Raw genomic sequence first — 24,759 nt, 5'->3', positions numbered from 1 at the left:
TCATGGAACAGATCCTCCCTTAGAACCCCCGTAGTAGCAACTAACCCTCCCAACACCTTGATTTTGGACTTCTAGCCTCCAGAATTGTGAGAAAATAAATTTCTTTGGTTTAAATCACCAAGTTTGTAGTACTTTGTTACAGAAGCACCAAGAAACTAATGCAGATCACAGATAAAATACTGTCACTTAAAACAATCATCTTTTCCAGTATGTTTATTTTACCAACTTGTAATAAAGTTAGGCTCATGTATTCCTATTTGTTTTTATTTTGGAAGTGCTTTTTAATTTAATTTTGGCTATACAAGTTATTTATGTTTCAAGTCAAAACTATATATTCATGGGGTTGGGGGTGCCAATTAGTGGCAGAGGCCCTGACATGCATGAGGCCTTGGGTTTGATCCCCAGTAACACACACACACACACAAGATATATTCAGAAAAGTGTTACTTTAATCAGTCTGTCCTACTTTCTTCCTTGTTTCCTCAAAATATCAAAAAATATAAAATAATGTGAATAATGGTTGTCTTTCGGAAATATGATTATGTTTCCTAACTCTTCTATAAGGTTTTCAAATCAGAACAAAATTTCAAAAACCAAAAACCAAATATACAACTTATTTTAGAAGGCCTAGTTCAGGTCCCATGATCTCAAGCAAACTTTCCCATAAGTACTTTCTTTTCTCTAAACTCTTACATTGTTTATTATCTACATTGCTCAGCTCTTTGCATCAATCAATAAATTTTAAAAAATTAATGCACTGAGATCTGACAGGTATTATATTAGATACTGTGGGGGCACAATATATTATCAGTTAAATTTCCATGTATACTCATTTCCTTGATTAAGTTATGTATTGAAAACAAGACTTCCTCATATCTTCCATGGTGGCCAGCACTGCTGACTAATGAAACCAGAATGTCTTTGCCCAAAATACTGAAAAAAACATAAATAAAAACTGAAACAGATTGATACAAATCCTTTTAATAAAGTATATCAATGACAACTTCATGTTTAAATAAATATATTGTTAAAAATTATGCAAGAGGATTTTGTTATAATTACTAAGAATGATTTGAGACTACTATTCCCTCTGCAGAAACACTATGCACAGATGTAAAATGATCGAAGGCTGATGTAATTATGAATCTCAAGTAAGTACAGTAGCCATCATGAGCCTGTAGGGGAAAAATCAATACAGATACTTTTAGTAATCCTATTTATCTGTTAACAAACAGCAGAAGAAAGGGTTTGACACAAGACTGATATTCTAAATACATAACAATATACAAGATATAATATTCAGAAGACAACCCAGCCACAAATAACAATTGTTCTGGGGTACAGCAGTTTTGAATGTAGTTGTCATGAAAAGAGATTTCCCTTGGTTAATGATGGCTCAGCATAAACTACCCCGAAGCATGACTATACTTTTACATTTGTATAATTTTTCTGAAAAGCAATCTGGCAAATATGTAAAAATCTATAAAAATGTTTATACTCTTATGCTTAGTGTTTCCATTCCATGAAATTTAATCCTAGAAAACAAACAAAAAGGTGAAGGTCATGGAGCAAGAACGTGCATAAAATGTCCCCTGTGTATTACTTGCAATGAAAGCAAGGGAGGAAAAAGAAAATTAGCTTAAATGTATGCAAACAGGAAAATGTTATCTTAAAATTGAAATTATGAAGTTTGTGAAAGAATATTAAGTTAAAAAGATAATACAAAATTGTACTTTATTATAATTATGTCATGCATATGGTCAACGACTAGAAGAAAGTAAGTGTAGTAAATCTCAGAGTAATAAAATTATGGGTGATTTCCAGTTTCTCATTCCCTCTTACTACTTTCTGAATTTTCTATCATCCTATCCTAATCTACAATGAATCCAGAAACAAACTACTAAAGACAGCAAGGGCTCACTAATCATAACCCACTAGATAAAGAGGGAGAATAAGAAGATAAAGTTCAGCAAAAATAATCACTTTTGTCTGCCCTCTCCTGGACATTCCCAATTATCAGGCAAATTTTGGTGGGAGAAAGAGACTAATAAATAGTATTCAAAAACTTCTCACAGAATCTCAATTTCATAGCAGCTACCAGCAAGATATGAGACATAAACTTAATTGGCAAGATATCTTAAGAGAAACCTTACTTAAACACTACTGACTAAAAAAAAATACACATTTGGTTGTTTTACTTTTTTGTGTTTGTCTAAAACCAAGGTCTGAAAAACTAGCAGGAACATAGGAACTCCTGACGAAGCAGCAGTTTCCTCATCAAAGGGCATTCATTCCACTTGACAAGCAAAGCCCAGTGGAATGTTATTGAAAAGTACTGGTTCTCTTTCCACTTCATCTCTCTTTGGCTTATTTGTTGCTGATCCTATGCTCCAGTTCCCTTTATCTGAATCTCCCTTGTCCTTTCATGCTTAAATTAACAACCAATTTTGACATCTCAACCTTTTTCAATTCTTGTTCTAAATGGCTTACAGAATCAAATGAAAGAAAGTCAAGTAGAACTATCGAATACTTCCAAATAAATAAATGAGCAGAAAAAAAGCAAAAAATAAATTGTTTATCCTTGCTGTCATCCTCCCTTATATTTATCTTATAATACTGTTAAGAATAATCTCTCTATTGGTTGATCAGGTATAGAACTTATAATACCATAAGTATATTTATTAACTCTAGGACTAGGGAGATATATTTAAAAATTTAAAATATTGTGATTACTAAAGATGATGTTTATCTCAACAAAGTATATTTACTTACCACAATTTCTTCATTTTGAAGCTGCCCCTCTGTATGTACAAAATCTAAAAAACAAATTTAACAGAAATGAGTTAAGACTTAAAATATACAATGATAACTACTAAAATTTATGTTCAGCAAAATGTGATTATCTTGTAAACCATAAGTTAAAATTGGATTTAAAGGAATTATCTGTGCTTAGAGGTTGAAATTTGATATAAAAAGAGACATTTGATATAAAAGGTTAAAAAAACTATATGAGTTATAAAATATCTCTAGGGAGTATAAGCAAAAGATAACACGAATATAAATTTATGATAAAGGAGTAGATAAAATGTGAAAATGGGGAGCTGGGGTTGTCACTCAGTGGTAGAGGGCTCGCCTAGCATGTGTGAGGCCCTGGGTTCGATCTTCAGCACCACATAAAAATAAAATAAAGGTATTGCATCTGCCTACAACTAAAACAAAATATTAAAAAAAACAAAAACAAAACAAAAAAAACCTAAAAGTGCCTCCTGACAAGAATCATTTCACCACAGGCAGGGATGACACCTACAGCCAGTTGCTCACAGTAAATTTTCATTATGATGTAGAATTATGAAACTGGTGAAGTGATCTTTTCTGGTGTTCAAGTTTAAAAAAAACTTTACTTGTTTAATAGGACAGATTATTTATTTGGTCATGAGTTAATCACATCAAACATTCTTTTGGAAACATGAACTATTTAACTGATATAATAATAGCTACTGATAATATCTGACATTGATTTTATTTCTATCAAAATAATTAAGGTACATAATTTTAAAAGCCACACAGTCCAAGGGTAGTCTCTGGGAAGTTAAGATTATGTGCAACTTTTTTTCTGTTTCTTAACCTTTCTCTGAGATGATGAAAGTTATAACCCCCATGTCAGCCCTCATTCTCTTTCAAACTCTCTAGCAGTATGTGTTTTCAATTCCCTTTCTATTCCTGTTCTTACTTATCAACATTTTATTGACTTTATATTATAGTCAGTGAAAATTTAGGTTTCCTAACCCAATATGCCCTTCCTCCTCCTGCCACAACTTCCTCCTCCCATTCCCTCTAATTTGAAATCATTATTTCATAGTTATAGTATTATGCCTATATAAGTTACTTAGTGCTGAAATAAGTAACAATCACATTTTCTTTCTTTCTTTCTTTTTTTTTTTTGTGGTGCTGGGGATCAAACCCAGGGCCTTGTGCTTGCAAGGCAAGCACTCTACCGACTGAGCTATCTCCCCAGCCCCACATTTTCTTTCTTATACAACATCTCCATTAGAAGTTAATAATAACCCCTTCATTATTTGCTTAGTTTCTTTTTTTCAGTTATGGAAAACTGGAAAATCTCAAATATACATGAAAGAGAAAATAATACTTCCCATATAAACCCAATATTTAGATTTTATAATTACCAACACTTTAGCATCATTGACTTAAAACTTTTTTGCTAAAATATTTTAAATTTAGCCTAAGTCATCATGACATTCCACCTCTAAATACTTGATTATCCATCTCTATTTTTTTGTTTTTGGGGTACTAGGGTTGAACCCAGGGGCACTTTACTACTGAATCACATCCCAGGCCCTTCTTGTTATTTATTTTGAGATAAAACTGGCTAGGGTCTTTTGTTACATTTGAATAATAAATCATTTGAAAACTGTGTGCATGAGTTCTGTTTGCTGACTGGTACACTTCAAAAGAGCAACTGAGGGGTAAGCTAACCTTTGTCAGGGTCCACAGATCTTTTTTCTGGGGCCCCTCAGTTTCTCCAAAGACAAATCCTTCAGACTCCTAGTTGGGGGCACACTCTTGGTTGCTGTTATTAATAGCAAAGCACAGGAAGAAGGCTGGAGTCACACACTGTCCAATGTGTAGGCTTCCATTTAATGCTGCATCCAACTCCGTGTCACACTCTATTACAACTGCTCACCTGGGACCTGAACCTCAACATTCAACGCTCCTAGTCATCTTGAGGGTGGCAGTTGAGGTCTGTGGGAAAACGTTCCTTCTGCCTGACACTGCAATGCATTGGTCACCAAGCTCTGTGGGATTCAGAATTCGACCACTCTAGATATAGATGTTCAACCAATCACTTTTGTTTTCTGGTCCATGTCTTGCTCATATTATTGCCTTCACATTCTAGACCTTCTAGGGATCTATGTTGCTTCTTATTGTTATTTTCCTTGGCAAGCACTTAGGCTACTACTAAGTTCGGCTATAGAAGTTACTTGCTTTCTCCTCTATCAAAATATACATCTTACATTTGCTTTAGTTTCCTGGGTTTTGTTTCCTTTTTTGTCCTTGTAGGTTTATGCTTCCTTTATCCCTATTTTATTCCTTTATCACTATTTTTATTTGGAAGTGGGGATGGGGTAGGTACTGGGATTGAACTCAGGGGCACTCAACCACTGAGCCACATCCCCAGTTCTATTTTGTATTTTGTTTAGAGACAGGGGGTCTCACTGAGTTGCTTAGCGCCTCATGGTTGCTGAGGCTGCCTTTGAACTCTTTCCTCAGCCTCCCAAGTCGCTGGGATTACAGGCATGCACCACCACACCCCTGGTCATTTGCTACTTTTCTCATGGTATTTTGGAAAGGAAAGGAGATGATACATGAAGCTAATATGTTTGTGTTTAACTGGAGGCTACCAATCTGTTGATGATATTTATTGTTCAACTATACTATGCCAACTACTAAGTCACAAAAGCCTTTAAATGATGGTCTCTCTTTCTCTGATAAAGATTATGAAATTCAGAAAAATTAGTTGTTTTATAACAAGCCAGATTTTTATTCACCTGGTTTTTTCTAGGTCCTAATTGTGTACAAGAACCATCAGAGTCATGTGGAAAAAAAAAAAAAAAAAAAAAAACAAAACCATAATCCCATCAAAAATAAATAAAAGAATCATTAAGGTCACCTTTTATTCACCAAAATGCAATTGGAGTGGAAAAATAGAGTTAGAGGACAATTATCTACTCTCTCATGCCCGGAACAATGCTGGTAAAACAAGCACATACCTTTTTCAATCCACTGCTCAAAACTGACAGGCTCTTTAGATGTGGTTTTTTCAATCTTCAAGGTCCGCACTGACATTGTAAATAAACACAATATTAATTACCTTCCTGACTCTATGCTGTTGTCTCTGTATTTCTTTTTCCCTCTGCCACAGACTGTCATGCATTAGTAGAACCACAGAGTTCTGGGATCAGGAATACCATGTTCTGGAAGTTATCCACTGTTTTTCCATAAATCTCTATGGTAAAAATGTGGTCTTTTCTTTTTCTTTTTTTAATAGTCCTGGAGATTGAACCCAGGGGCACCCTATCACTGAGCCACACCTCCAACCCTTTTTTATTTTTATTTTGAAATGGTTTCACTAAGTTGCTGAGGCTGTCCTCAAACTTGTAATGCTTCTGCCTCAGTCTCCCCACCCTCCCTGAGTTCCTGCGATACAGGTGTGCACCACAGTGCCACACAACTATGCTGTGTAATGGTAATCTTACCGATGTTTATTTGGTCATCATTCAGAATTTTTCATATACTGATGATAACAGTTGTGGTCTCAGTCTCAAACATTTATGAAGAACCTACTGAGTTCAGGTATATTTTTTCATTCTCCCCTGACTACAGTCTTAAGAAAAAGGTATTATTAAACTACTCTATTGATGAGGACATATGCGTTGAGAAGCCAGGTAATGCGTTTAATGAGAAGGAACTAGTAAGGAGCAGAAATTCAACCCTGAGGAAATGTCTGACTCCAGAGCTTATGCAATTAATGGCAGAGGAGAGACTGAGGCTTGCATCTTCTGCAACTTGCATCTTCTTGCATAGTTCTTTTTTTTTTTTTTTTTTTGGGGTGCTGGGGTTCGAACCCAGGGCCTTGTGCTTACAAGGCAAGCACTCTACCAACTGAGCTATCTCCCCAGCCCCCTTCTTGCATAGTTCTGCACTACGTTTTCTCCACTGTCCTCACCCAGTTTCTGCCACTCTACATCCATTCCTCCTCTTCTCTGTCCTTTCCTGTGCCCTGAATGGGTGACCCTTGTGGACCAGTCTCCTGGACTTACCCACTGGCTTCTGATTGGAGTTGGTCAGTGGGAGCTACCAGGAGGAGACAGAGGGCTGTGAGGGAGTGAGATCAGGCTATTTTATCTCCACTCCTGCTCTGCTTTGGTGTCAAGTTTTGGACAAGGGTCAAATCCCTTCATGAGTACAGCTCCTGCTGGGCATGATCCAGCTCTCACTGGAATGGGATAACATTATCTCCTTGCCTTGTCCCAGGGCAGTAATGGCCTCCTGCTGTAAATAGTTTCTGAGGACCTAATCATTCCTTGTTGATTCCCTTAGCCTAGGACATAATTTCATAAGTGGATCCAACAATAAAGCCTCTCATTTGAAATATCTGGGATGTATTGTTTCCTGCCATGATTTTGTCTGATATACTTTATCCTTAAATAAACAGACAGGATTAGAATAATGTTCCAATGGGAGATTCCTCTCCTAAATTCCCAGAAAATATCATTATTAATAGAAGAATCAACACCATTCAATGTGAAAAATCAGGGTTATCAGATTTTCAGCAAAAATTTGACAGAGAACTCCAGGATGAATGAATTCAGAAAAAAAGATGTTGTGGAAACTTAGGTTCTGGCAAGTCAGTTTCTTATGTTCATAATAGGGTCTTTTGCCAAAGACTTTCATGTTGTAAATTGCATGGAAATTATTATGTGCTTTGGAAGAGTTTCAAATTCGAAGTTGAGAGAGGTTAGTTCTGCTGAAGGCAGTTAACCCATAATCCCTACCCTCCCATTCCAGCAATAAAACTGGATTCCATGCTGTGAAGAAAAACCAGTGTTTTGCCAAAAGTTTACATATAAGCTCTGCCTATGGAAAAATTAAAGGATGATGAAAATTAATGTATGATCTGCTTACCTAAGTAACTCTGGATTATAAGCTTTTCAACTTTTACATGTTTGTGAAAACAAATAATGAACTCCTGGGGAAACATTCCTGTGGTGGTCCAAAATGTTTCTGGATTCCTGTTGTTAATTTGAAAGAAAAAGAAAAAGAATGGCCAAATATAAAAGTTGAATCATAAAATTCTCATGAATAAATATTTAAAAAATGACTATTGGATTCTGGCAATTCATTTCTATTAATTCTGACTCTAATCTCTCCCCAAATTTATAATTCTTTACTACTACCCGATATTCTCTTATAAAACACAGGAATAGAACTGATGTCACTCCTGTATAAAAGCCTTCAGTGGTCCCTCACTGCTTATAAATTTAAACTCCTTAGCATGATATTTAAGACTGTACAGTCTGGTTTCATAATTAAAGGATGTTCCTTCCCATCACTACATCACCGTCTACCACTGTAGTCACACTGGGCCACTTAAAATTCTGGAAACAAGTCGTGCAGGCTCATGTTTCTATATAGTAGTTCCTGAGGTTCTCTTGACCCAAAAAATTCTTCTTCCTTTGCAAAAGTTTATCCATTTTTGGGTTTGATCTCTCCAACCCCAACAAATCAAAACCACTTCCTCCCTCCTTTGCACTTGCCTCACACTCAGCATCCATTTCTACTTTGACAATTATCTCTTGTGTTATTATGGTTCCTGCAAGATGGTGAGCTCTCTGAACCCAAAAACTTTCCATTACTCATCTTTGTATCCCTAGCAACTGTTAAATAGTTGAACTACAGTATATATTTGCTGAAAAAAATTAAATATGCAGTTTTAAGTTGTACAGATGTGTGTTTGAAATAGTACACAGTATATGTGGTACTGACTACAGAAATAATCATTTCAATGATATACACCTTTTTCTTTTATGGAGGTAAAATTTATATACAGTGAAATCTACCCTATAACTTCATGAGTTTTGTTGCTTTTTATGATGCTAGAGATCAAACCCAAGACCTTGCACACTCTAGGAAAGTACTCCACATGAATTATATCCCCCAGGTCATTTAAGAGTTTTGATAAATGTATATGTTTATGTAACTGCCCCAGAATAACCAATAGCTCCATCAAGATATAGAACATTTCTATAACTTCAGAAACTTTCCCTATCTTTCCTTCCAGACATTCCCTACTTCCCTTAGACAACTTTTACTTTGATGTCTATCACCATGAACTGTGCCAGTTTCATTACTGACAAAATCCAGTTTTGTTACTTTTTTTCTTTCTTTCCTTCTTCATCTTTCATAAATTTTTTTTTTTTCTTTTGTGTTCATGTGTGGTGCTGGGGATTGAAACCAGGGTCTCGTGCATGCTGGGCAAGCTGTCTATTCCTAGCCCTATTTTCAATTTTATGCTTAGTAATTTTTATGTCGTTCCCTCTACCTCCAAGAATCCTTGCCTACTGCAATGTTGCACAGGACTTTCTTATGAGGTCCATGATTCATCCTGAATTAATTTTTGTGCTTAGTATAAGGGTCAGAGTTCATTTTTATCTATATGTTTCTTCTGTTGTTCTAGCACAATTTGTTAAAAAGGCTTTCATTTTCCTTTTGGAACTGCCACAGTGTCTTTGTCCAAAATAAAATATATTTTGTCAAAAATATAACCTAATATAGCCTGATGTGTGTGGGTCTATTTGGGGACTTTTTATTGTGTTCCACTGGTCTGACGTTACAAATACACCACACTGTTTTGATTACTGTGTTTTTGATTATTGTATGTCCTGAAATCAGACAATGTAAGTAAGTTCAACTTTCCTCTTTTTTAAGATGATTTTGACTAGTCCAGGTCTTTGTTTTTCCAGATGTTTCAGAAGAAAATTGTTAGTGTCTATGTAAAAGTTTAGTGAGAGTTTAATTTGGATTGTACAGAATCTACAAGTTCCATTTAACAATATTGTTTTCCAATTATGAACATAGTACATATTTTCATTTATTGAGCTCTTTATTATATTAAAATAGTATTGTAAACAAATTTTGTAATTTTCATTGTGAAGGTCTTATGTGTCTTGTTAAATTTATTCTAAACTATTTTGTTTTGAATGCTATTTTAAGTGGAATTTTAAAAAAATTCATTTTCCACCTGTTTTTCTACTAATGTAAAATAAAACGGTTGATTTTCTGATGCCTTTTTGTTATATATTTATAATTTAATTACATAGTGCTTAGAGAATATACTCCTTCTGATTTCAATCTTTTGAGATTTATTGACAATTTATGTTTTGGTACATTTCAGTGAATGTTCAAATGCGCACTTGGTCCAAGTGCCATTGTTGATTATAACATTTTATAAATGTCAGTTAAGACAAAGTGAGTGATAGTATTAAGATGATCAATATCTTCACTGATCTCTTGGTCTATTTACTCTATTTTTACCGAGACAAGGGTACTAAAATCCTGGATTTGTCTGTTTCTCTCTTTCATCTGTCAGTTCTTCCTTTATGTGTTTTGAAGATCTAAAATTACGCCTGTATGTATTTGGAAGTATTATACATTACTGATGAATTGACCCTTTAACATTATGTCATTTTTATCTCTGTTAATACTCTTTATATTCTACTTTGTCTGAAATGAATATAGCTACAGCTAATGTGTTCTGTTTGCAGGGCACATCTTTTCTTAACTTTTTATTTTCAATATATTAATACCTTTTTAAAATTAATTAGTTCATTAATTTTATGGTGCTGGGGATTGAACCAGGGCCTCACACATGCCAGGCAAATGTTCTACCACTGAACTATACTCCTAAGCCCCATGTCTTTATATTCAAGTGAATATATATATACACTTTTTTCTGGCAGTACTGGGGATTGAACCCAGGGGTGCTCTACCACCAAACCACATTCCCAGGTCTTTTTAAGACAGATCTTGCTAAGTTGCTGACACTCTAACACTTGCTTCCCAGGTTACTGGGATTCCAAGTGTGTACCACAATGCCTGGTTACAGTGAATAACTTACAGACATTATGTATTTCAGTCTTGGTTATTTATCTACTCTGACAATCTCTGCCATTTAACTGGAGTGTTTAGTCATTGACATTTAATATAATTATCAATATGGTGGGGTTTAAGACTACCACTTACTATTCATTTTCTATTTGTCTCCCTCATCTATCTTTTTTTTTTCTTTTTCTGGTTAAAGTTTCTCCTTTCCTATTTGCTTCTGAGTGAGAACACTTAAAAAATTCATTTAATTCCCCTATTGGTTTTTTAACTCTACCTCTTTTATTTATTTTAAAATTTGTTTTAGTGGTCACTTTTTTAGGTTACTATATGAGAATGGGGTAGTCAATTTTCACGGAATTTCACCTTTGTATCACTGTTATCATGCTTTAAATCTGTAATAAAGTCACAGTATATTAAGTGGTCATTTGTCTTTAAAAAAATTAAAAGAGGGGGAAAAAAAGGCAGGCTTTATAGTTAAAATTTCTTGTTCAACCTGCAGAACGTCCTTTAACATTTTCTGTGATGCAGGTCCACATGTGATAAATAAAATGTCTTTTTTCTATCTTTATTTTTGAAGGCTATTTTATTTTAGTTCAATACAGAATTCCAGGTTGACATTTTTTAAAATTTGTTTTCTGTTGCTCTCCTTTTTGTTTTTTGTTTTTTCCAGTTTTTAAAAGATATTGTACCTTATTACCTGGTTGCCCCTCTTTATGATGCAAAGTCAACTGTCATTAGTACTACTGTTTTCTATATTATTTGACAATAAAAATATTCTGAGATTTGCTACAACATGGATGAAACTTGAAAACATGAAAAGAACCTTGAAAACATCAAAAGGCCATATGTGTACGATTTTATTTGCATGAAAAGTCTGAATCAGTAACATCTACAGAAACAGTAGATTAATGGTTACCTAGGGCTGGTGGGGATGGATAAATACAGGGTGCTAATGGATGCAGGGCGTCTTTTGCAGGTGATGAAAATGTTTTAACATTGTGGAGATAGTTGCATAATTGGATATGTGGGAAACACTAAATTGTACACTCTAAATGGATGAATTATTCAGTATGTGAATTATATATCAATAAAGTTATTTTGAGGGGGACTACCGGGGATTGAACCCAGGTGCGCTTAACCACTGAGCCATACATCCCCAGACCTTTTTTATATTTTATTTAGAGGCAAGGTCTCATTAAGGTGCTTAGGGTCTTGCTAAGTTGCTAAGGTTGGCTTTGAACTTATGATCCTACTGCCTCAGCCTCCCAAGCCTCTGGGATTATAGGCATGCACCACTATGCCTGGCATTTGTCAATAAAGTTACAAAAACAGAACCAGGTCTCCTATCTAATAATTCCTCTTTTTTAATACTATATTTAATATTTTATAATTTCCTTTTACTTATAACTATATGGTTTCCAATTTTATCTATTTAAATAGTGAATTTAATTGCCCTATGCTTCTCCTTGAGTACTTTCAATTAACATTACCAATATAATAATCCCAAATATTATGTAGAGATGCACTTAGATTTTAAAATGACATAACTGTATCCTCATAATTAGGTATAAGGGAATTGTCAAAGTACTAGTTTTCTTTTAAATAAGGATTTATAGCTAACAACTGTTACACATCTGTTATCTCATGTGATTTTTTTTTATATATAACTCTGAGGAAGGCAGAAAAAGGTGGTATTAGCTCTATTTTTTAGAGTGGAAATTGAGGACCATTGGCTGAGATTTATGTCATCCTTAAAGAAAAGGGGGAGAGTAAAACACCATGTTTCTGAATGCCCCTTTCAGTTCCCAAAAACCTAGCCAAATTAAGGGAACAATGACAGCAATCTGGGCTGGAATGTCCAGATAAATATTATCATGAAGAACAATGGCTTTCTCTCTTGTATGCTTGGAATTAGGGCAAGTTAGCATTACATATGGAAAGCTGCTTTCTCATACACAAGTCAGGCTAGCTGCTCCTTGGGATGATGATCATACAAGGAACAAACTAAGCCTTTTAATGATTGTCATTGCTTCTGTAGCCTAACTTATAAAATTCTTCTCCCTACATTAACTGGTATGGATCTACAGTAACTGGTAAGGTACAGTAACTGTGGAGAGGGAAGGGCTCATCTGACACCCCTGGATAACATGTCATGACAGATAGGAGGCACTGTTCTCTGGCAAGGCACCAGAGGTACTGTGTGAAGCAGAGTGTACCTGTCATCTCTGGATTTTCAGGCAAAGCACCTGTCAGTCATTGCCACTGGACATTCCTTGTAAGCATTTTTCAGTAAACTTTGTATCATATCCCATCTCCAGGTATATTCCTTGGTCTCGCCAATCCTATCTCACTGCCCTAGGGTTATAAATACTACATATAACCAATGTCTAAGGTAAAACATACAGTTCACTTCCACACGAATTTTAAATCTAGTAATTTTCAACACTATGTAAAATGGACCACGTTTCCTACTTTTTTCTTTTTTCTAGTGTAGACCATTTTCTACTTTGTCACTGACATTTTGAATATAAAGGGCAAAGGAAGGGTCAAGGGGAAATAGAAACATAATCATTTTCTTTAACTCTTATTTTTGAAGAAACTGAAAATTTGGAAGAGGGCCATAAAACAATCTTCAATGCTGAGTCAGGGTGAATTTATAGCACTGTTTTCTCCAAATACTTCTGTGATTATTTGCATTTAGGTATACCAATTTCTGAACAGAAATTATTTTTTTAACAGCTAATATATAAAATCTAATTGTATACACTAGAATTAAATATGGATTAAAAGTCTTGATGTACTCTGTTTAGTTATCAGGACAGCAACTACCTATATCCCATGTTTTTCTGTACTAAAAAATATTAGGTCCTTAGTCATTAATATAAACTAACATCCTAAAATGTTATCTGCTACATAATATAGCTAACACTAGTAATCTATAAACATATTCCCTTGAGAGAAAAGTTACCAAAAGCATACAAGTAAATTGATCTTGCCTTAGAAAAATGATCTCTCTCCAATCAGAGACATCGAATGTTTCTGGAAAGATCTCTCTTCCTAGCAAACAACGTTAAGGCAACTCTACAATTCTATGTATTCTTATAGCAGTTCCCAAGCTAATTTTTCTACTCCATGTTAAGAATGGGATAAGTAACCATTACTTGACTTTCAGAAAGTAAAACAAACTGACATGAACTAAGAGACACAGGCAAAGACAGATAATAATTTAAAAAAAATTTTTTTTAGTTGTCCATGGACTTTATTTATTTGTATGCGGTGCTGAGGATTGAACCCAGGGCATCACACATGTGAGGCAAGCACTCTACCACTGAGCCACAACCCCAGCTCCTATATTAACTTTTTGATTCAAATATTGATTCGATTTATCACAGTATAGGACAAAAAACCCATAACTAAGGGTTTTTTTTTTGTTTAATATATGGTAACATATGCATATACATCTATATATGTTTATGTATGTGTGCATAAATATACTCCCTAATACTTTTCAATATCAGCCAAGCTGGGAGTGGTGGTGCATGCCTCTAACTTTAGCCACTAGGGGGTAAATTGAAAGTTGGATGAAGTAGGATGATTGAAAGTTCAAGGCCAACCTCAGCAACTTAGTGAGGCCCTATTAAAAATAAAAAGGATTGAGGATGTAGCACAGTTATAAAGCAACCTTGGGTTCAATCTCTAGTACAAAAAAAAAAAGATTATACAAGTTTAACTAATATTTGATATTCTGACTCTGTTAAACAAACTTTTAAGGCTCTGTGGAATAAAACAAACAAGGGGCTGAGGAGATAGCTCAGTCGGCAGAGTGCTTGCCTTGCAAGCACAAGGCCCTGGGTTTAATCCCCAGCACCCCAAAAAAAAAAAAAAAATGAACAAGCTATAGACTTTGATTCCTAGAAATTCACAGTTGAGAGAGGAGAAAAACGTTAAAAATAAACAAATACACAAAAAGGAATAAATAAGATAATAGAGGTATATACCAAATGCTATTAGAGCCCAACAAAGAGAGAAACTTATCCTGCCTGAGGGGAAAAGAGTAGATGTTGTAAGAAGATGGCAACCAGCCTTGAAAGAAGAGGTCAATTTGCTAGAATTTTGTCCAGGCATGTGGTCTTCACAGAACACAAAGACTCATAACACCTCTATCATATGACTGGCTCTGCCTTCAATAATTAAAGCTGGTATTTAACATATTTACACCTCTCTTACCACAAGTTTAAATGAAGGGCTTAGACGAGATGAACTTGTAAGCTCTTCCTGCTCTAAATTTATATGATTTTATGAGTTAAACTCCAGTGATTATACACGAACCAAGAAAGAAAACTCCAGACAGTAAGAAAGTAAGCCAGAATTATTTAAAAAGGAGTTCTCTCATTTTAGTTCTTGGAATTAAGGCTCTGAGAATAGTATTTATCTCTACCTAGAATAAGTTCTAGCCCTGTTATGAGTGGAAAACTGGAATGATATCAAGAAATAGAGAAACAAACAATGTAGGAGCATAGCAGGAAGTGAAACACTCAGTCCAGCAAAGATGTCACTTGGACCAGTAAGGAAATAGACAGTAGATAAGAAACTATGTTTATATTCCTATTTCCAAGAAAAATCTGGAATGAAACCAAAATTACACGTTAAAATTTACACATTCATAAAATGAAGTTGTTGTTGTTTGGGCTTTTGCCTTGGTAAACAAACTTATAAAAAATCCTATTGGTGGGTGTGTAGCTCAGTGGTAGAGCACTCTCCTAGCTCGTACGATGCCCTGGGTTCCATCCCTGGTACTGGAAAAATAATGATAAATAATAATAATAAATTTAAACACCTCTTTATATAAAGAAATCAGTTTAGGAATTATAGAGAAAAGGATCAAAAACTTCAATGGATACTACAAGGTAATCAATCTAGTTTGCCCAACATTTACTAAACTATATTTAACAGCATTAGTTGTAACATACATTAGTTTCAATACTGAAGGGGTTCACTGGCCTAATATTAAGACTTCAAGTGAGACAGTGGAGTAACTCTTACCCATCAATGATATTTTCAGGTGGGTGTTTTTCATCGCTTGATGTAGCTAAAACTACTTCAGCCCCTTCAGAGCTCAAACAGAGATCAAATTTTCTCATCTTCAAGTATTAAACCTGCAAATAAAAAGAATTAAAAAAGGAACTCCTTGATTCTCTTCGCTTTATCTAAAAAAGGAAAGAGAGGAAAGCCTGTTGCCTAGCATACTGTTTAACCACCAAGCAATTCAACGAGTGGGAGGGACTCCACTGTTTGTTTATAAGTAAACTTCTGACCTCTACTCTGCTCCACAAAACGTCCTGTGACTACCTAAACCGACATCATCTTTCTGCTTCAATAATTATATGGAAACTGTTAACAAGCCAGGGAGATAAAAATTAGTGGAGGTAGTTGATAGTTATAGTTCTGAAATTTAAAAAGTGGAGGATAAAAACATATTTTGTAACTGTCTGTTCATATACTTTTCTTTCTTTCTTTTTTTTTTTTTTTTTCTTTTTTGTGTTGCTGGGGATTGAACCCAGGGTCTGTGCTTGCTAGGCAAGCACTCTACCAACTGAGCTATATCCCCAGGCCTGTTCATACACTTTTCAATAAAAGGGTCAAACAATATTATTTACATCTTAAAAGGAGTATCATCAATACTTTTGTTTTTTCAGACAGGGTCTCACTAACTTACCCCAGCTGGTCTTGAACTCCTTGAGCAAGTGATCCTCGATCTTGCCTCAGCCTCTTAAGAAGCTGGGACTATAGGTGTGTGTCACCACACCTGGCTATTACCATTATTTTTTTGAGTAGGAATATGGAATAAGAGAGAAGATACCATTTACTTATTTTAAAATTCTAACTTACTCAGTCATGCTAGGGAATTCAATACATTTCTATTGTAGGGTTAGATTTTAATATAGGACCCTGAAAAAATATTACTGAGTTCTGCTACAGAGCCAGAGGGTAAGAAAGATTCTATATCTTATCTTCCTCTTCCTACTTGATCTGATGCTGATACAGATACAAAGTGACTGGGAAAGCTTTATCTGCAAAGAATAAAAGGAGAAAAAGTGAAAAAGGGAGGAAGACTTCCAATAATAATAGTAATAGTATAGTTTCCAATTTTTTACTCTCATAAATTTGCAAAGTACATCTTTGTGCACTTGTGGGAGAAGAGGTTCTCTGTATAGAGAATCTCTAGAGAGAAGTAAATCTACATACCTTCAAATCACTAACTGGTCAATTTGCCCTCCAAATTCTAAGAAATTATATTACCATCCACAGTGTAAGAGAGTTCCTGCTTCCTCACAGTCCCATAGACCTGGAATTGTTAGACATTTCATTGGTTTTCTATGATCTTTAGTGAAGCTGAAAACCATTTCATGTTATGGGCCATTCAAGGCCTCCTTTGCTAGTTGCTTTTTCTTATCCTTTGCCCATTTTTCTATTGGGTTATCTATTTTTTATCTTTTTTTTTAATTGTTGATGAACCTTTATTTTATTTATTTATATGAGGATCGAATCCCGTGCCTCACACATGCTAGGCAAGCACTCTTCCACTGAACCACAACTTCAACCCAGGTTATCTTTTTATTATTATTTTTTATCCTTTTTGTTTTTGTTGGTAGAAATCATATCTTCTCCCAGTATGTGGCTTGAATTTTTTTTAATACTTTGTTCATGCATTGATTTTTGTTTGTTAGTTGATTGGCTTGTTTTGGTACAAGAGTTAACTACCCTGCTTAATTTTTTGCCATTGAACTATAGCGTACATATAGAAAAGGGCATACATTATAAACTCAATAGCTCAATAAAATTTCACAAAGTAAACACAACCAGGTCAAGAACACTTGAAAAGCCTTTCTCATCTCCCTTAATAATTACCATCCCTCCTGCCTTCCCATAAGTAACAATGGTCTTGTTCCTAACACTAAAGATTAATTATGCCCCAAATTTTTATACACGAAATCACAGTTTATACTATTTTATCTGGCTTTTCCTGCTCCCCTCATCATTTTTTGTGAGATGTATCAATGTCATATATAAGAACCGAAGTGTGGACTAGCTACAGAGGCAACCCAGCCCCCACTCAGTACAACTCTGGATGAGATCAAAGAAACTAGCCCCTGTGGAGCTTCACAGAAAACTGGGTATGAACTTAAACGCAAGAAAGGTTTCTTTGGTCTCAGGTATGCAGATACCAAAGCCCTTTTGAAGGATGGAATTGATATCATTCTCAGTTATATGAAATCCGAGTAAACTAAAAACTATTTAAAACTGCAACTTGGTCTATACCCCAAATAATTTCTAGCTAGACCGAACTGATTTGCCCTCATCCTCACTACTCAATTAAAGAAAGGTTGTGTTCTACCTCTGGGGAAGTAAAAGGGTGGGGAAAAACAATCCACAAACATTATCTAGTTCAGTCTCTATTATTCTTTTAAATGCAATATTAAACAAAGTCATTAGAAGCAAATCTATAGGTAAAATGAGTCCTGGAATGACCCAGGGGCTAATCTGCATTAGCAAAGATAAAAAAAATTAGAAATCTGTTAGAGAATTTAGAGAGAAGATAGACAAATGAGTGAAAGGAAGCGGCACCTTAGCAGGAAAATGGAGACTCAAAAAAACCCAAAAAAACCCCAAATGGAAATGTTAGAGCTTAAAATACAGCATCTAAAATAAAAAATTCATTAGTTGGGCACAACAGCAGATAGGATCTAGCATAAGAGAGGATCAGCGAACCTAAAGATGGATCAAGGGCTGTAGGCGTTACTAACTGGTAGAGCACTTGCCTAGCATCCTGTTGAGGCCCTAGGTTCACTCCTCAGCACCACCACCAAAAAAAAAAAAAAAAAAAAAAAAAAAAGTTAATAGAAATGATCCAAAATGAAACAGAAAACAATTAAAATAACAGAACAGAGCACTAAATATCCTTTAAACAGTATTAAACTAGTCTGAGATACATGTAATTGAAGTCCCAAGAAAAGAGAAAGTGAATGGTATGGAAGAAAATTATGGAGACACTCCCCAAATCTATGAAAGATATAAATCCACAGATCTAAGGCTCAGGGACCCTAAGTTGAATAAACAGAAAGAAGATTCCACCTAGGCAAAACATAGTCAATAGCTGAAAGTTAAAGAAAAGAAATTAAAAGTAGTCAGAGCAAAGAAAACATTACGTAGAACAACAGTTAAGAATTAAAATTAAAGGACTGGGGTTGGAGTTCAGTGGCAGAGCACTTGCCTAGCATGTGTGAGGCAAAAAAAAAATTTTTTTTAATTTTCATCAGAAATAATGCAAGCCAAAAGAAAATGGAATGGAATTTTGAAGTGTTAGAAAAAAACCTAGAATTTCATATCTAGCAAAAAATGTTCTGAAGGCAAATAAAAGATATTTTCAGATAAAAGCTGAGTATTTGCTATTAGTAGACCAATGCTATAGGAAAAATTAAAGGAAGTTCATTAGGCTAAAGGTAAATGATTCCACATTAAATCCTGTGTCCATGGGAAGAAATGAAGAGCACTGTAAATGGAAAAAATATTATTACTATAATCTATATTCTTAAAATTTATTTACCAGATTACTAACTGGGGCTGGGAGTGCAGCTCAGTGGTAGGGTGCTTGCCTAGCACGTACAAAGCCCTGGGTTTAATCATTCCCAGTATCAGAAAAAAAGGACTGGACTGCTGCTGGGGTCTAAAGAAAAAAAATTTAAAATATTATCATAGAATAGTGGGGATTTAACACATGCAGAATAAATAGAATAATAATATAAAAGGCAAGGGGAAAGGTAAGTGAAATTACTTATAGAGTATTTTAGTAAAGTTCTTACACTGAACATAAAGTCACAGAATAATAACTCAAGGTAGACTAGGATGTTAAAGATGCATGTTATAATCCTAAAACTAAGATTAAAAAAAAAACTGTTAAAAAATGATAGAAGAGAACTATTATAGTTTGGATATGGTTTGTCCCCCAAAGAGTCATGTGCTGGAAGCTTGGTCCTTAATGTAATAATTTATAACAACATTGAAAGATGGGGAGCCACATGCTATGGCATATGCCTGTAACTTTAGTTAGTTCTCTTTCTCCCATATGCTATCCTCAAGAAGACTCTCACCAGAGCCAGGCAGATGCCAGTGCATGCTCTTGGTCCTCCAGAACTGTGAACTAAATAAAGTTTTCTCTTTACAAATTTTCCAGCTTCATGTATTTTGTTACAGAAACATAAAATGCACTAAGATAAATGTCAACAGAAGAGAAAATCTGGAATACCATAAAAATAATCAATCTGAAAGGTAGAAAAGGAAAAAAATAATAAGAATAGGACAAACTTAAAACAAGTATCAAGAACAGACAATTAAATACAAATATATCAGTTTTCCTACTAAATGTTAACAAACTAAGCACTAGATTTCACTGATTAAAAAAAAATAAATAAAAAATAAAAAACACAACTAAGCACTATTTTTGAACACAGGAGCACCCTACTACTAATGTAAGTCCCCAGTTCTTTTACTCTTTTATTGTGAGACAGTGTCTCATTAAGTTGCCCAGGCTGGCTTCAAACTTGTGATACTCTGCCTCAGCCTTCTGAGTCAGTGGGATTATAGGCATGTACCACCATGCCCAGCTCAAGACACATTCTGAAAGCAAAATTGATCAAATCAAGTATAAGTTTAATATTTGACAAGGTAAATTACCTAATTTTCAAAACTGGTTTGGTCCTATACTTTATATCTAGATTATTAGAAACAATTTTGTTAAAGTTACATTAAATTTTTGATACTGGATAGCAATTCAATTAAATTATAGATTAATTTGGGGGAGAACAGACATGTTTATAATTAGTGCCATGACCTAGCATATCTCATTTATTAAAAAATTCTTTTAAATCCTTTCCCAAATGTCTCTTTTGTTAAATTTACTCTTAGACACCTAATAATTTCTCCTTCTACTGTAAGTGGGATTTTTTTTTTTTGGTACCAGAGATTGAATTTAGGGGCATTTAACTACTGAGTCACACACCCACCTCTTTTTTGTATTTTTATTTTAAGACAGGGTTTCAAGTTGCTTAGTGTCTCACTAAATTGCTGAGACTGGCTTTGAACTCTGGCTTAGGAGCCGCTGGGATTACTCACATGCACCACCGCACCCGGCTATGTAAGTGGGATCTTCTTAAAAACAACATTTAAAACACTTATTCTTGACTATATAATGGATATTTCTTTTCCTTTTTTTTTTTTTTTTTTTTTCCGCAGTGCTATGGATGGAACCCAGGGCCTTACACATGGGAGGTAAGCCCTCTCCCACTGAGCTATGTCAGCTCTACAAGGAATATTTCTTAATATTTCAGCATGAAATGTCATGTGTCATGTACACTGTTGTTTTTGTTAAATATTATTCATTGAGTAAACAGAAGTTTCCTTCTCCTAGTTTGTTGGATTTTTTTCCTTTTAAACATGAATGAGCATTGAGCTTTACCAAATAGTCTTCTATACCTATGAAAATAATCATAATGGGTTTTTCTACAGATTGCTAATGTGATCAATTAAATAAAAATTTTCTAATGTTATAGCACCCCCAGTTCCTGACACAAATTCTAACTACATGTCTATGGTTATTATTATTTTTACACAGTTAAATTCAGCATCCTATTATATTAAAAATTTTGCAAATATATTGCTAAGAAAATTGGCCTATAATTTTCCTTTAGGTCATATCTGGCTTTAGAATAAAGACTGTATTCCAAAGAAATTGGAGAACTTTGCCCTCTTTTTCTAGCTGTCAGAACAATTTATATAAGGTAGGGGTTATATGACCTTGTACACCTGGTGAAGTAAGTGTTCACAGGGTAATTTTTGACAATTTCAAATTCGAAAGCTCTATTCAGGTTTTCTATACCTTGAATCAATTTTGGTTAGTTGTATTAATTAGTGGTAATTTATATGTCATAAGAGTTCTATTTCTTCTTAGTTTTTATTTTAATAGAAAGAAAGCCTACTTCCTATTATAATTTAAAGTCTAGTATTAATAGTAATAAAAGTTGGGTCCCACCAACTTTTTTTTATTCTAAGCCAGGTACTGTGGTGCATGCTTGTAATCCCAGTGACTCAGGAGGGTGAGACAGGAGGATCACAAGGTCCTAAGCAACTTAGCAAGACCCCATATCTATAAAAGGGCTGGGGATGTGGCTCATTGGTTAAGTGCCCCTGGGTTCAATCTCTTGTATGAAATAATAATAACAATAATAATAATAATAATAATATAAATACACACACCAGACTCAGAAAATGAGGGTTATATGACAGGTTATACTTTAGGTAGTTACTTAAAACGTTTTGAATGGCTACATTCAAAAGAACAATTAACTAATGGAACAAAATGAACTTGTAGAAGATTTAATTCTTACCCTATTTAGAATTTTTACTAATTAAGGGTACAAAAATATGCTTATCAATTTTGTAGACAATAACAAAACTGGTGTGTCAACTAATATAGCAGATGACAGAATTGGCTCTCAAAGAGAAGTAATCAGGGGTTGGGAGGTATAGCTTAGTAGTACAGCATGTGTAGGTAATGTGTGAGGCCCTGGGTTAAATCCACAAAGCGCATGTGTACACACACACCACACACACACAAAAAAGAAAAAAGTAAGAAAAGAGACAAGAGTAAGCAGAAAGATGGGTGACAATGAATAAAAAGTTCAAGATAATCATAAAGGCTTATGATCAGACTTCAAAAATTAGTCATACAAGGATTGATGTAGATCAGGGGTTAACAAACTACTGCTTTCAAGTCAAATCTAGCTTGCCACCTGTTTTTGCATAATCACGAATAGCTTTATTAGAATGCAGCAATGCTCATTCTTTTACATATTGTCTATGATTACTTTTGTGCTATAGTAACAGCTGAGTACCTGTGACAGACTATAAGACCAATAAAGAATAAAATACTGTTTAGCCCTTTACAAAAAAGTTTGCTGATCCTTGATCAAGATGTAAAAAATTTATTGGTTTCATTGATTATAAAGTCAATGAAGATAACAGTGTACTATATCTGTCTCTAAAGGTAAAGGAAGGCTATCTTCAATTATTGAATAGGGATTGGGGGGGGTGCAGCTCAGAGGAAGAGCGTTTGCCTAGCATATGGGGCCCTGGGTTTGATCCTCAGCAATTAAAAAAAAAAAGTAAACAAATGCTATATTCTGTCAAAATATCTGAACACATAAGTTAAGGCCCTTAACTAAGGGCCAGGCACTATGCTAGTAAATGCAAAGATGAATACAACATAAGTGACTGAGACTTGCTTGTCTTCAAGTCAAGTGGAGGAAGATGGATGGACAAATATGCAATTAATAATACAACATGCCATGTTCTAACACAGCATGACTCACACAGAATATGTGTTCTATATGTGGGTAGAGTTTATGTTTTTGGTACTGGAGATTAAGCACATGGCATTTTACCACTGAGAGCCTCAGTCATTTCTTAAAAAAAATTTTTTTTGCGGTGCTGGGGATTGAACCCAGGGCCTTGTGCTTGCTAGGCAAGTACTCTACCAACTGAGCTATCTCCCCAGCCCCCATTTCTTAAAATTTTGAGATAGTCAAGCTAAATTGCTGAGGCTGGCCTTGATCCTGATCCTCTTGCCTCAGCCTCCTGACTCTCTGGGCTTGTTACCTTTTTAAAAAACTGAGAATTCTACTTTTACTATCTGATTGACTTGAATGTGTTCGAACAGGTAACCAGAGTAAAGCATGCATTCTTCATTTCTTGTGTGGGCAGAAATATACAAGGAAAATTATACTAATGAATTAGAAGAGTTACATTTTAGGGAAATGCATCGAGTACTGACGCATAACTAGATGAATGGGATAGGGTGTACTCTTCAAATGTTCAGTTCTTTGCTTGCCGCACATTCTTAATTATCTTAAGTTGTCTGAAGGAAGCAAACAATAACCTTTGACTCCCTGTTTTGGAAGAATTGCTTAAGTAACAAGAAAAGGCTGGGTTCCCTTTAAGGTTCTTTTGTTACAATTAATGAGAAAGGCAAACCAACTCCAAAAAACCCCAAGGAACAACTCAGCAGGTATGTTGTCTTCCCAACTCCAAGATGCAGGTTTAAGATGTAGTCTAATCCCCCTGAGATGCTTGCTCTAAATAAACACATATTTCTTCAGGGCCTCAGTTCACAAGAATGTGGGTGGTGCACTCTAGGCCATCCTTTCCATTTTTACAATCGTTAACCGACTTCCCCGCCTTACCCTAAACCAGGGCCACTGGTTTCACCTGCAGTTCACACGCCCTTTCTGTGCAACCTGTCTCCCCGGGGCCAGGACCTGTAGCCAGAAGGTCAGGTATCAGCCCCTGACACCACCGCTCACCTCCAACCCAAGCCTTCTCCTCAGTCCCGTCCCAAGTGACATAAAATATTTAGATGCGCCCGCTCCACAGTAAATACAATTTACAACTAGCAAGAGTTACGTTGCAGCTACATCTTACATTTCGGCAGATTCATTAACTTCGGCTGTAGTCGTTTTTCCCTTTGGGGGCTAAAGCACTATTTCAGGCCTCGGAAAGGTCCGCCGGGGCAGTAGGGCCCTGGGACAAGCGGAGAGCACAGGCAGGCGTCAGACCCCTTCACCGGGAGGCCCCTCGGCGCCGCCCGCCCCACCCCCGCACCTTCCGCGCCCAGTCGCCTCACCAGCCCCCCGCGCTTGCTCCCTTCCCGCCAGCATCCCCTCTGTCGGCCTCGCGGGCCAGACTCCCACCTCCCCGGGCGCAGGCCTACTCCACCCCGCCGACTCGCTCGCCTGGACCTCAGGGTAGCTCTGGGCGCACGGACGGCCCCGCGCGGGATTTCCCCGCGCCCCGCCCAGCGCGCCCCGGCGACGGGCCCCGCCCCTCGCCCCCTGCCCCCGCCCCTCGCCCCCTGCCCCGGCGGAGTCCCGGACGCGCCCACAGCTCTACTCAGGGCACCCCCGCCCCGCCTGCTTCCCGGCAAACTCGCTGGCCCAGCTGTGCAACCCCGCCCGTGCGCCTTTC

The 24,759-nt window shown here is 35.9% G+C and overlaps 1 protein-coding gene across 21 annotated transcripts in view; it reads right to left on the bottom strand.

Moving 5' to 3' along the window:
• Positions 1-444: 444 nt before the first annotated feature.
• The window catches only part of Ift25 (intraflagellar transport 25), a 24,783-nt gene continuing 468 nt past the window's right edge, over positions 445-24,759 (bottom strand). For 2 of the 21 annotated variants that reach the window (XM_047544816.1, XM_047544778.1), the window contains exons 2-10: positions 24,217-24,315; positions 23,979-24,053; positions 19,289-19,408; positions 18,504-18,534; positions 15,727-15,839; positions 7,705-7,811; positions 5,790-5,858; positions 2,773-2,816; positions 445-1,175 (exon numbers count right to left, since the gene is read on the bottom strand). In XM_047544816.1, coding sequence (XP_047400772.1) covers positions 1,062-1,175; positions 2,773-2,816; positions 5,790-5,858; positions 7,705-7,811; positions 15,727-15,824 — 432 coding nt within the window. In that variant the 5' untranslated portion in view covers positions 15,825-15,839; positions 18,504-18,534; positions 19,289-19,408; positions 23,979-24,053; positions 24,217-24,315 and the 3' untranslated portion in view covers positions 445-1,061. Of the gene's footprint in view, positions 1,536-2,772; positions 2,817-4,494; positions 4,589-5,789; positions 5,859-7,704; positions 7,812-15,726; positions 15,840-18,503; positions 18,535-19,288; positions 19,409-19,832; positions 20,004-23,978; positions 24,054-24,216; positions 24,316-24,485; positions 24,630-24,759 lie in introns of those variants that run through there. The other 19 variants (XM_047544826.1, XM_047544807.1, XM_047544696.1 and 16 more) reach the window with 17 other exon arrangements.

This window comes from Sciurus carolinensis, chromosome 1 (assembly GCF_902686445.1).
Source record: "Sciurus carolinensis chromosome 1, mSciCar1.2, whole genome shotgun sequence".
Lineage (NCBI taxonomy): Eukaryota > Metazoa > Chordata > Mammalia > Rodentia > Sciuridae > Sciurus > Sciurus carolinensis.
This window is presented reverse-complemented; position numbering and strand designations above follow the sequence as displayed.